The sequence below is a fragment of the Phyllobates terribilis genome, unplaced genomic scaffold, assembly GCF_046119375.1.
Source record: "Phyllobates terribilis strain yellow unplaced genomic scaffold, ASM4611937v1 Scaffold_13__5_contigs__length_258822181, whole genome shotgun sequence".
Taxonomy (NCBI): domain Eukaryota; kingdom Metazoa; phylum Chordata; class Amphibia; order Anura; family Dendrobatidae; genus Phyllobates; species Phyllobates terribilis.
The window spans coordinates 132872598-132885275 of record NW_027362773.1 but is presented as its reverse complement, the minus strand read 5'-3'; the positions used below and the strand labels follow the sequence as shown (position 1 = coordinate 132885275).

Below are 12678 nucleotides of genomic sequence, written 5' to 3'. Positions count from 1 at the left end.
AAAAAAATTCTTTCCAAATCAGACAATGTGATTTTCAGGATTTGTTTTCTCATTTTGTCTCTCATAGTTGAGTTCTACCTATGATTTCAATTACAGGCCTCTCTCATCTTTTTAAGTGGGAGAACTTGCACAATTGGTGGCTGACTAAATACTTTTTTTCCCCAATGTATCTCTCCACATTTTAGTGGTAAACCTTGAATTCACCATGAGATAGCACCTTTCTTAGAAATCTACATAGTGGTATTCCTTTATATTTTTGCCTGACATGCAAATTGCTTCCTAAGTAATGGAGTGTCTGCAAACTGAGATTCTGGTGTGGCTTTTATCCTAAACCATGTGGCAAGGCTTATTAAAGATTCTATATTGACTTTTAGAATTGCTACTTCCTATACGTGACACTAGACTTTAAGTCCTCTTCCCCTCTGAAGAGGCAATTTGCATATTTAATTTACCAGAGGAGCACTGCATGGCCTATAAGTCTCTTTACACTGGCATATCAGGCATGTCACTTTCCACAAGGGGAGACATTACCCCTTAGACCTCGATACAAACTGTTGACACTCTGATGGTAAAAATGGATACATTAACCAAATTCTTGAATATCTGATTCAGCACACTGATGAAAATGAATGTATTTTTACTTATGAGAAAATAACAACCATTTGCGGGAGTGGGTAGCTGGCTCTTCAGCACAGCTAGACTTCCCATGGTGAATGCAGAGACAGTTTATTACCATAGTTGCCCTCCTGATCACTGGGCAAGTGCTGTGTATGCAAAATAGGAAGTACTGACATCACTTCTTTCTCTAGACCCAGCGGTCATGTGATCGCTGGTCGTAGTGAGGGAGCAGGAGCTACAGGCTCCTAGGAAACCCAGTCAGCTGTGCTAGGTAACCAGGAGGCTGAAATTTCCCTGTAACTGGGGCTAATATAACAGTCCCAGTTACAGAGGAAATCAGGTTAAAAAAGTATTTAAATGTTGCAATGCCCCACAAAAGGTCTTTTGCAACCTTATGGCAAGATAAATGTGTGAAATTAATTAAAAATAAATAAATAAGAAGCAGGAAATAAATAATTAGAAAAAAAACCTATCAATCAGAATCGCTGTTACTAGACCCTCACCCATATCCGAAATATAAAAATAATTGTTACAGAAAGTGGAACAAATTTTAAAATGTGGTACTTTGTGATCATAATAAAGAATAAATAAATGTGAAAAACAAACACATATTTCCTTTATTATCTCACTAATATTGCCCGATATTGGAAACTGAAAATAAATAATGTGTAAATTAAGACCCATGTATCATGAAAAAATAAACAAAAATTATTTGAATATCCAAACTAGGAACATTTCTAAAGCTCATTAAACCACGTGTATGAACTGGTTAAGGAGAAAACCTTTTTGTTGTAAATTGCAACCTAATCAATTTAGGGATAGTTGTTCAAACATGATGTTGCAGATTTTTCTCTGTATTACCTACAGATCTTGTGGATTTTACATAGATTTACACTGCCAAAGAAAAGACTGGAACTATTTAGCATAATTATGGGTACGTTGCCAGTTTGAAAATCTATAGTTTTTTCATAAATTTTCTTTTGCAGCTCCACAAATCTAAAACCTAACGCATTCAAGTCTCATTTGCTGATGAAATATTTTATGGAGAAATTTATCAAAATATAACTAGTAGGGCACACCATTTATATCAAGCCATTCTGAGATATTGTGGAATTACCTGGGGGATATAGGGTTCCATTATACATACAGACACAGATTGGAGGATATGAGATCCTTATCTCGTTTACAGAACTATCAGGTGATGTCTCGGTAATAGTAAGGCCAGTAGAGGATGACGTTGCCATTGTTGTCTTCAGTTGACTGGATGTAGTTATAGAGGATGTAGTGGTCTCTGTGGAATAGCAGTGAAGTAAACATAAATAAATAACTATTTTATATGCTTTCCTCATTTGTAATAGGCAACAATTGTTCTTATTTTTAATAATCATGTCATTGCATTTTATTCTACATTGTAACAGCTCATCATAGCTCAAATATGAAGCACAGTACTGTTTTTCTGTTTGTTTGGGGGGGGAGTTTGGGGGGGGGTTATAATCGGCTCCAGTTTTACTTCCATACTACGTCCATTGTTGTATGGCTTGCCATAAGTTTTTTCTTAGTAGGTCTTTTTTATGTTTTTGCAATGTTCCTGAAGAACATATGATAAAATAGCTCTGATACAGATCAGTAATACAGATGCTTGAATGGGTACTAGAGTCACTTAAAAATGATGGTGTTATGTCTGCCTGAGGCCATTAACTCAAAAAGGCAACCTCAGACAGACTTGACACTAACCACTCCATCTGCAGATCCCAGAGGAAACCCTGGCTTTCAACCATTAAACATCTATGCAGGAATCTAAACTTTCAAAGGGGTCTCCTGGGTTGCTTCCATGCAGTGACTGCTGGCTGGAGGAGCAAACCTAAGGCAAGAGAAGTCTAGCTAACTGAGCCAGTAACTGGAGTGATAACACAAGGGATAGATTCAGAAATCGAAAGCCATAGTCAGAGGGATAACCAGAGTCAGATGCCAGGTAATCAATCAGTTTGTAGTCAATTAGGGGAATGAAAGAATCAGACTTGATTAAGGTACAAGTCTGGTCTAGATCAAGAATCTAAGACCAATCAAGCACCAGAGTCACAGACACAATATCTGGTAGTTCAATAATAGGATCCTGGGTGTGAAAGTAGGGTGTGGTGCTGGCCTGAAGGACATGGCAGAGAGTTTATTACAGCTGCTTGGCTGCTGGTCAGCACATACACTCATTAGTCTGGCTGGGCAGAAGCAAAGTTTCACCAGTACTTCTGCACTACCCAGAGACACTGACCGTGACATCTTCTACATCACCAGTGCCACCAGCGGAGTAAAAACTATGTTGCAGTAGTTGCAGAAGAAGGTTTGGGTGGTGAAGTGACAGGTAGACATAGCAGATACATATACGAAAATGTGAAAACATATTAAAAATCTTAAATCCTTGAAGACCTACATTCACCAACACATTATGAGAAAGGTTGACTTACCTGTTAAGGATGGAATTGTGTTTTGTGTATAGTCTCCCGTAGCTGATTGTACCGGTATAGTAGATGACATTTGGGTCATACTTTCTGCTGTAGTAGTTTGGGAGCTACCAGTTGAAGTGGTTTCCGTAGTCTGTCCTGACATAGGTTTAGAGGTTGAGATGGTGATAATTTCCGTAACTTTGTAAGTTGTAGGTTTGGTTGGAATAGTTGAAGTAGTCTTAGTTGTGGCTGTCGGCTGAGTACTCATGTATGGAGTAGAAGAAGTTCCTATGTATTTTGTGGTCTCTTGGGTTGTTGAAGTTGGTGTGATGGAGATAGCTGTACTAGTAAAAGTATTGGCTTGAGATGATGAACTTGATGTAGCTTCTGAGGTGACTGATATTGATTTTGGAGGAGTATATGGGCCTTTACTTGTAGTTGAGGTAGTCAGTGAAGCAGTAGTGGTTAACTCAATATTTCTGGTTGATGAAGACACATTAGAGGTGGCTTTATCAGCAATAGTGGTCAATGAAGTTTTATTAGTGATAGAACTAGTAGTGGATGATGGTAATACAGATTTAGAAGAGGTATGAGTACTTGTGGTGGTAGGTGGCATAAAAGAGCTACTAGCAGGAAAAGGAGAGGGTAAAATAGTGATAGATGTCGTAGTAGGCAATGACATGATAGTAGTGATGAATGGAGCCCCACTAGTTGATGGTGGTCTGGATTCAGGTTTTGTGTTTCTTGTTTCAGCTTTACTTGTACTCGGAGGAAATGTTCTGGTGGTTGCCTTTGTAATGGTTTCAGTATGTTGTACTGCAACAATAAAAGACATTATTTAGATATGTAGTTCATACAAAAGAGGAAACAGAAAAACATCATATTACACACAGCACATAATACATGTATTCATTCATTAAATAAGAAATTTAGGGTGTTAACAGCTCTCATTGAAAAATGTTATTTTCAGGGAAATGTTCCATGGAAAACACAATACACACAGTGACTCATACCAACAACCAAGCCAGCAAATACCCAAGTGTAGACAACACTGTTTAGGGCTGTTTGCCCCTCATCAGTACAGAGCAGAGTACTGGTTAGTTGTACTTATGTGGGGAAAAAAACAAAAAAACTGTGGTTCTTTCAAAAGGTCACAAGTTACAGTAAAGAAAAACATAGATCATATGTGTTTCTTAGACATTGTAATAACGATTTGTTGTGTCAGATTGCAAACATGACACTTCTGCCACACAGTTTCTCCAAAATTTCAAGATCCTTTGTTTATCATTGAATATTTAATATAATGTATTTTATTTCCTTTATATCTACCGTTTTGTGAATTCAAAGTTGTCGTAGACACTGACCGTGGAGTTTGAATGTCTATTCCAAAGGCTGTGCAGAGGGAAAAAAGAATGAGCATAAATTCTGAATATCTAAAAGCATTAAAAGCAACAAAACATCAGCTTAATCCTTTACTATAATGGTCACTATAATAAACCATATTATTATTATACAGTTAAATATCCACCGCAGGCAAAGGGTGAGTGCACCCAGGTTTTTTTGGAGATACACTGGATATATGCACATGAAGTCTGTTAAACATAGGCAAACCCAACAGGTTTCTCAAGCAGAAAACAGTATTTCATTACGCTTTTTTGTGTCGGTTTTATCAGTCGATTCCTGAACATTTTTCAGACTGTTTTAGCCACCTGTGGTTTTTAGGAGAGTTTTCCCATGTATTTTTGTGAAGTCTTTTTTTGTGTCATTTTCCAGTGTTTTTTTCTCTCAACTGAATGTTGAATAAACCGCTAGCGTTTGTTTTTATATATATATATTATTTTTCCTATAACAAAATGCTCCAAAAACATCCAGTCATCTTCCGGGTGTCTTTTTTTAAGCTTTCCCATTGATTTCTATTGTACAGTACATAGCGTCTTCTGAGCAGAAAACAGCAGAAAAATGAACTGGTCACTTCTTTTAACTTCTTGGCGTTTTTAGAAACCTGAAGTGGTTAAAAGACTTTCAAAAGCCTGAAAATGTGCACAGCAAGTCATTTTTATATAGAATCGCCTATGTTCATCCTTTGGATTGTTTTTTGATAGTATTTTTCAGGCAGTTCCCATTGCGGAATCCGTCTAAAAAGTACACATAGTACACATGAAAACAAATAACTTTGTAATGTATCTTATCAGACAAATCTGCTTCTTTCACCTCCTGGACTGATCTCTTACTCTTAATTCATGTATAATATCTGTAAAACTCTGTATTGAGTGTATTCAGCAAAGACAGATGTTCCAAATACTGAGATAGGAGGTGACAGGTGGTGCTTTTAAAATTCTATAGAGAGGGGAGGAGGCTGTAAAAGCTAAAGACAGACATGTTCTCCTGAAATGAGTTAAAGTACGCCATAGAATTGTGACTACTCCCTGAGGAAGCATGTGTGAAACGCGCCTTGCATTGTAGGAGGCGATAGTGTCTCAACCATGAACCTTTGTCAGTACCTTTTCTTGGCAATCTTTACAATTTTTTCTTCATAGGACAACTATGATTCGACCTCTATTATTCAGCATTTTTATGGCTTTTATGGGCAGCTTATTAGATACAGATACAACTTATTTAGGCACATATATTTTACATATGCAATTTTATTACAGCTAATATATGTCAATGTCTTATGGATTATTTATTTGCATGCATTACTTTTGGTCTCATTGTGTGTTCTGACCCATCACTATGTTCATGGTGTTCATTGTCCTCCTCCCTCCTCCTTTTCAGTCTTTTGGAAAAAACTGGAATAACAATAAAGTGCAAATAGGGTCTTATCCGAGACACAGTGGGGAGACCAAGGCAATGGTACTCGCCTGGTAAACTTGTGTATCTACAACCACTGTAAAGCTCAAGGCAGCTGCAGACCCACAACTTGGAAAGGTAGATGGAATGTAAGGGTTTATCTCTGCTGCCGGTATACTAGAATGGAAGAGGAGAACAATATCAAGGAATGCGGTTTATTAATCAACGCGTTTTTAAGTTCCAAACTTCTTCATCAGGACACTGTGGTTTCTCTTGATGAAGAAGTTTAGAACTTTGAAACGCGTTGATTAATAAACAGCATTCCTCGATATTGTTCTCCTCTCCCTTTCCAGTCTCTTGGTTCTATTCTTGTCTGATATGTTTTTTAACATGTCATGGTTTGTCAATTGGTGATTTAACAATAAAGCATTCGGTTTTGTAGTCTTGGTTGTTCCATGTTAATTCAATGAAGATTTGTAGGTTTCATATGTTTATGTTTGCTTTTGAATTGGGGCTTTTTTTCACTCCATATGTTTTTTTCTTTTTGACACTGGGTCGTCTCCTTCTATTATAGGTTGTAGCTCTCTAGAATTTTATAGGCACTAACTGCCATCTCCCATCTATTTTTTTCTTGTGTTCTATTGATTTATTAGATGAAAATTAAAATGGTTATTCTTTAAACACTGTGAGTTATGCACCCTAAAGACCTAATGCTGTGCTCATTGCATGAGTTTATGGTATATACCATGCTGGAAATTAAGAAACAATTTCCTTATAGTGATACTCTAAGTTGCGGCTCTACATCTTGAGGTTTTCCAGATGAGCTGTTATTCCACGTTGGGAGCTGGAAATCAACAGGCGGAGAAGCAAACTGATTGCTGTTCTAACTTTAGCAAGTAATTCTCTCTGACATTCAGTGACGCACACAGACACACATTGAGCAAAGATTAAAATGAACCTTATTAAGGTGCTGTGTTTTGCCATACATAACAAAGAGACTTGGTGTTATTTTCCCATCAAACCCCTTTCCATGACCCAGTTCTTCTTCAGAAGGGAGTCTAGAACAGATTTGTGCCACGTAGTAGCAAAATGGATTAGACCAATGGCGCCAATGCAGCCACGTCAGATATGTACTGCCCTTGCTGGTCTGAGCTGGTGAGGAGGTGTGAACTTGCACCCTCTAACTGGTCAAGGGTTCATTTTATCAATTCGATTACTGGAACTATTAGTCGTCATGCCGCCTCACGCTTCATAAATAAAAGAACTTGCCTCCCGTCAGATTTATTGTAGACCTCTTTCTTCACTTACTTGTAGTTGGGGAAGTGGTGACAAGTGTAGATGTGATAGGAGTGGAGCGAGAAGGATGAGAACTTGTTTCTCGGAACTTTGTGGTCTTTGTCGATGTCCATGTTGTGGTTGTGTTGGTCCCAGCACCAGTGGCATTGGTGATAATGGGGGTGCTGGATGTAAGTTCTGAGATTTGTGGGGTTGTATGTAAGCACATCTCTGGCACGGTGCAGCAGTAGACTTGGATCTCGTAGTTGTAGCACACACTATTGTAGTTCTGTTCCTTGTTATTACAGATGAGGCCATAAGACACATCGCATGTCACCTTCTGGCCAAGCTCATGTAGTGCTCTGTCTGGCCAGTGTTTTGCTCTGCAGGAAATGTACGATGGTCTCTCACAGATATCATATCCAGCCTGTCTGATATTTTGGTATGTTTCATCATCTCCTCCATTTAGATATTCAGGGTAACTTGCACTAATCCATTCCGACCATGAACAGATGGGTGTACAATTTTGTGCTGCAAGAGGAAAAGAGAAACAGAAAAAATATATATTTTATAACTGAAATTCTAAACACAACTACAAACAAAGCAATGAAAATGTATATTCAGATACAAATTGCGGATACTGATATAAAATACAACATAGTGTTGATTGTTCTGTTTGTAATCCATGAGTGCGATTACATAAGCACCAATCATCCCATCTCTTACAATTCACCTTTGTACGAAGCTCTGTCACGCATCATTTTCGGCTGTATACATCTACTGGTGGTGGGCAGCAAGACATAGTAGATTACATTTAACTGTCCGGCTCAACTAGGCATATACGGCCAAAATGAAGCACGACAGAGCATATGGTGACTCCGTCTGCATCATTATAGTAAAGAGCGAGTACGTTCGAATCCTGTTTTGACAGGGTTCAAACATAAACCCCGATGGAGCCACTGAACATATCCTAAAACATAATGTGAACATAACCATAGGTCTTTCCACACAATACTAAATCGACTGGTTATAACTAACGAAACCAACTTTTAACTGGAGTTGTCAGCTCAGATGTGATGGGCGATGACCATGTTGTAGATCCTGTAGTTGTGTCTAGAGTTGCGGTCGTTGTCTCCGGGATTGTGGTAGTCTGTAGAGTTGTGCTTATTGGAGTTGATCCAAGACACATCCGGTGGCAACATTCCACTCGGATTTCGTAATTAAAGCACATTTCCCACAGGTTGCCATCTGGCTTCTGCTCATTGTTCCTACAGATGAGTCCATATGATAGATTACAATGTACGACCTGATTCAAGTCATCCAGGCTGATGTCGGGAGCATTTGTTGCTCTGCATTCAATGTCCTCTGGGACGTCACAGAATGCATGGTGATTTCTTATCTCATCATATGTTTCATAGTCGCCACTTCCCAGATCATCTCCTGGTTTACTGATATCAAGCCATTGGGTCCATTGGCACACTTCTTTATGAACACAAGCTGTAAGGGAAAGAACAAGACATTTCATATATTAGAGCCAGACACATATATACAGTAAGTCTGTGAGGTACATCTTCAGGCATAGCTGTAGAGGTCTCAGAGATGTGAGATAAGTGGTACAATCCTATACATCCCAATATAATGCAGACATTTTGTTATTTCCTGTGGTATTGAAAGTTTGAAAGAATTAAAGGGAATCGGTCATCTGATTCATGCTGCCCAAGCCATGGGTGGCATGAATCGGAGCCTGGTTGCACAATCGCAGGCAGGTATATTTTTCTCTGAAATGCTTTAGAAAAAAATAGTTATATGATCCAGCTGGGGTCCATAGCCAGAGACTAGTATATTCCGGCACCACTCCTGGCCGACTTCTCCCAGCACTGTTAACAGGGATCAACAGGACTCTTGCTATGGAAGGGACCTGTCAATCACCTAGACCGGCTCCAAGAAGAGCCGACCAGGGTCAGTACTGGCTCATCTCATCTCTGGCTATGGTTCCTATAATTTCTCTCTGCAGAACCATAGCATTTCTGGGAAAAATATACCTGGTTGCAATTGTGCTGATTTATGCTGCCTGCAGTTTCGGCAGAATGAAGCAGATGACATGTTCCCTATAAAAGCATTAGTAAGCCTCATGCCTCACGCTCTTCACTCTTTATAGAATCAAGGTAAGGTAAGCATAAATGTTAGTATCCCCCTTTTTTGTAACCAAAAATACTATTAGGGTACATACACATGGTTTGTAATTTCTGCAGAATTTCCAAAGTGGATATTCCGCAGCAAATCAGGTCAATTTGCTATGTAGATCTTCTTGGTGAGATTTCCTGAAATCTGATCTACTATATTGTACTCTAATACACAAAAAAATTGTCATATGAATAATGTAGATGAAAATGTATAGCATATCTGACCTGAGCAAACCATCCCTTACCTGTAAGGGAGCACAAAGATGGGCATTATTACTGTATTGGACACAGAAGGGGGTTGTTAATGAAATTTTGGGAAACTTTGGAAAAGGTGAATGTCTAATATCAGAGATGTCATATACTAGATTTAACTGTAAAGTAATCTCCTATATGGTCAGCACAAAGCCAGTGTAGAACTAGTATCTACCACTGTATGATGGTAATATTAGTCTTTGTATAATGGACTTTATCCACTTACAGTATGGTACTATATTGAGACACTATGTAGTGATAATGGTACTTGTGGATGCTTTATCGGGGTCTTGTATAGTGGTATCATTGGTAATATTGCTCTTTACATTTTATTTCCTAACAGCATGGAGGTCATAATTAGCGATTGTAGGGTAAAAATACATGATATTATTTGATAATATATAGGTATATAAAACTTTTTTTTGCATGTGTGTGGAAGTGGGGACTTACGCAACGGGACTTGTGCCGCTCATATTTTAGCACTTCCCAACCTAGCAACACGCTAGCTCTCTGCCCAACACCTGCTGAATTGACTAATTTAATGCCAGTTAAAAAGATGTTCCTAAAATGTTGGTAAAATGCTCCAAAAAGCCACACTCTGTCCTATGCAGCCAAGTTTTATAAATACTATGTAGATGGTTTTGTTTTATTTTTTTTAATGACCATATTTGTTTTCCAAAACATCAACAATATAAGGGGAGCACACAGACAACAACATACTGACCAATCATCCATGAAATATATTTTACTAAAAAGAACAAGAAACTGTGTGCTAATATCTTGGTAAATTGATTTATTGTAGCTTTACTTTAATTTAAATTTGTTAAACTCCTGATGAAGCTTGGTGCGAAACGCAGTCCGGATGCATTTTCTCTGATAGGTAAATATGTTTAATACCAGGATCATTATAATCATGTAATATGACCCCTTTATTTCAACCGCCATTTTCTTAAATATTTATATTGTCTGTATAGTATTGATTACTTTGGGCTTGTATTTTTATTTGGGTATCCATCCTCAATACTGAGACTTTAATGTAATAAAATAAAGAATATATATTTTATTTATTAGTGTTGAGTCTTTATATAGGTTTTTGCTTGTTCCTGAGAAATAGGTAAAAAAAAACTTACTTGTTGAAGAGGGGTGGGTCATGATAGACATCGGAGTCACAGTGGTGACTAAAAACAAAATTTAGAAATATCAGCTTTACCATATTTATTTTGTTGCCTCCTAAATTTGATAATTTACGTTATTTGGGTTAGTCCACTTACTGGCCACACACCATCATGATCAACCTAGCCCATTTTCACTGTCACTTTTTTGAAGTGGTGGGAGGTGGATAACTTTATAAATCATCATGCAAATATGGTGTTCACTATAATCTCCATTTGCTTTAGACCACAAAAGTAGTCAAATGAATTATTACTAAATTCTAGTATTATGCCAGCTAAAAGGAGTGAAGATCTGGATGAGACAGATGGGGCAGTACTGTAAGTAACAAGATGGGTGTGAGGGTGATGGTAGTGCTCACCTGTAAGGCTTGTGCAAGGACACAACACCTGTAGAAGACTGATGTCCCATAGCTGTAGCCCCATGGTTAGAGAAGAGTATCATCCAGATACAGTTTGGCAAAGCGGAGATTATGCGGCGTGCGCTCATGTAAAGGATGAGATCCAGAGAATATCAGTAAGGTTTTTTATCCACACCAACGCGTTTCGGCATCAGACCAGTACCTTCCTTAAGGTAACACACTAGGTTTTTATACCTTGAGAAAGGTGCTGAAATGCGTTGGTATGAATTAAAATCCTTGCTTATACTCTCCGGATCTCATCTTTTACATGAGCGCACACGGCACATTGTGATAATCTCCATTTTACCAAGCTACAAGGTGTTGTGTCTCTGCATGGTGACTACACACATTACCATACTATGAAGATATTTTTTATTTTTTTATAAAAAATCCTCCCAGGTGATGGGAGGAAGAACAGTTAGGAAATTCGTTTTTTAGCCCTTTCTCCCCTTTTGGATCTGTTAGTATGATATTTATATATCAATAATCATGACTTAATAGGTCTCTTAAAAAAGACAGTTTCTCTTTAAGAACATTGCACAAATTAATGTAAAAACAATCTGTAGCAGTTTTACCCTCCATCGCTGCAGTTGGAAAGATGGTGGAAGGAGTAATGGAGGTGGTGGGGATCGGCGACGTACTGGAACAAGAGATTTCTACACAAAAATATACAGATAAAAATTTAAAGAAATAGTTAAATGGAGCAAGGGCAAAGGGAAAAGGGTAAAGGGTAAAGAAGTAACTTATTACATATTTTGAACAGTGATTTATCTTTTGATATGTTATTCTCTCTTGCCTATTTCATTTATTTTTGTGTCCTAACATCTAGATGCAGCCATGGAAATATCTGAAAATTCTCTTTGTTCTAAAATCTTTGAACAACAATACAATACTGCACACAGGAATAAAGCCACATGAAGGAAACAGAAGTTTGAGAGCTAAATTAAAATCTAAAGGTGTGTATACATCTGAACTGCCAGCTCGTTCAGCTGACAGTTATCTCTCCTGACTCCCTTAATGCTTGGCATCTGGAAATGGCCTATTCCCAGTAGGAACAAAAGGATCTAGAGGAGCTCCGATAGACATTACATGGTCAGTCGCTTCTGCAGTATGGCCAACTTTAATCTGATGTGTATTGTGGGTTTATACTAAAATGTCTCAATAAATTGGTAAAAAAGGTCATTTTTCATTTTCTATATTCCAACATGATGCTATTGTGTAACTTTATCTGAAAATTAATAATTAATCATCATGTCCCTTTCATAGTTTTGCTGCCATATAAAGGGGCAGAGGTGCCATAAGGCCTGGATGCATCTACAAATACTGTACTTCTTATAGTTAAAGAAGCAGTCTCAGTAAAATCTACTCTAAATCTATTCTTTTCTAAATATGTATGTGATAGAGCGTAGGTGCATTAAGGGGGTTTTGCCACGAACAAAAGTTAATTTTAATTAATAGATCTTGAAATAATAATAAGTTCCATAATTGGATCTGTTTAAATAAAATGCTCCTGTGCTGAGATAATCTTATAAATGTGTCCCTGCTGTGTACT

The 12678-nt window shown here is 37.8% G+C and overlaps 1 protein-coding gene across 1 annotated transcript in view; it reads right to left on the bottom strand.

Annotated features, from left to right (window-relative positions):
• LOC141173622 (mucin-2-like) overlaps nucleotides 1-12678 on the bottom strand; it is a 212298-nt gene that overhangs the window by 107976 nt on the left and 91644 nt on the right. The window contains exons 29-33 of the mRNA XM_073657923.1: nucleotides 8169-8618; nucleotides 7155-7652; nucleotides 5757-5845; nucleotides 3816-3872; nucleotides 2531-2671 (exon numbers count right to left, since the gene is read on the bottom strand). Coding sequence (XP_073514024.1) covers nucleotides 2531-2671; nucleotides 3816-3872; nucleotides 5757-5845; nucleotides 7155-7652; nucleotides 8169-8618 — 1235 coding nt within the window. The remainder of the gene's footprint in view (nucleotides 1-2530; nucleotides 2672-3815; nucleotides 3873-5756; nucleotides 5846-7154; nucleotides 7653-8168; nucleotides 8619-12678) is intronic.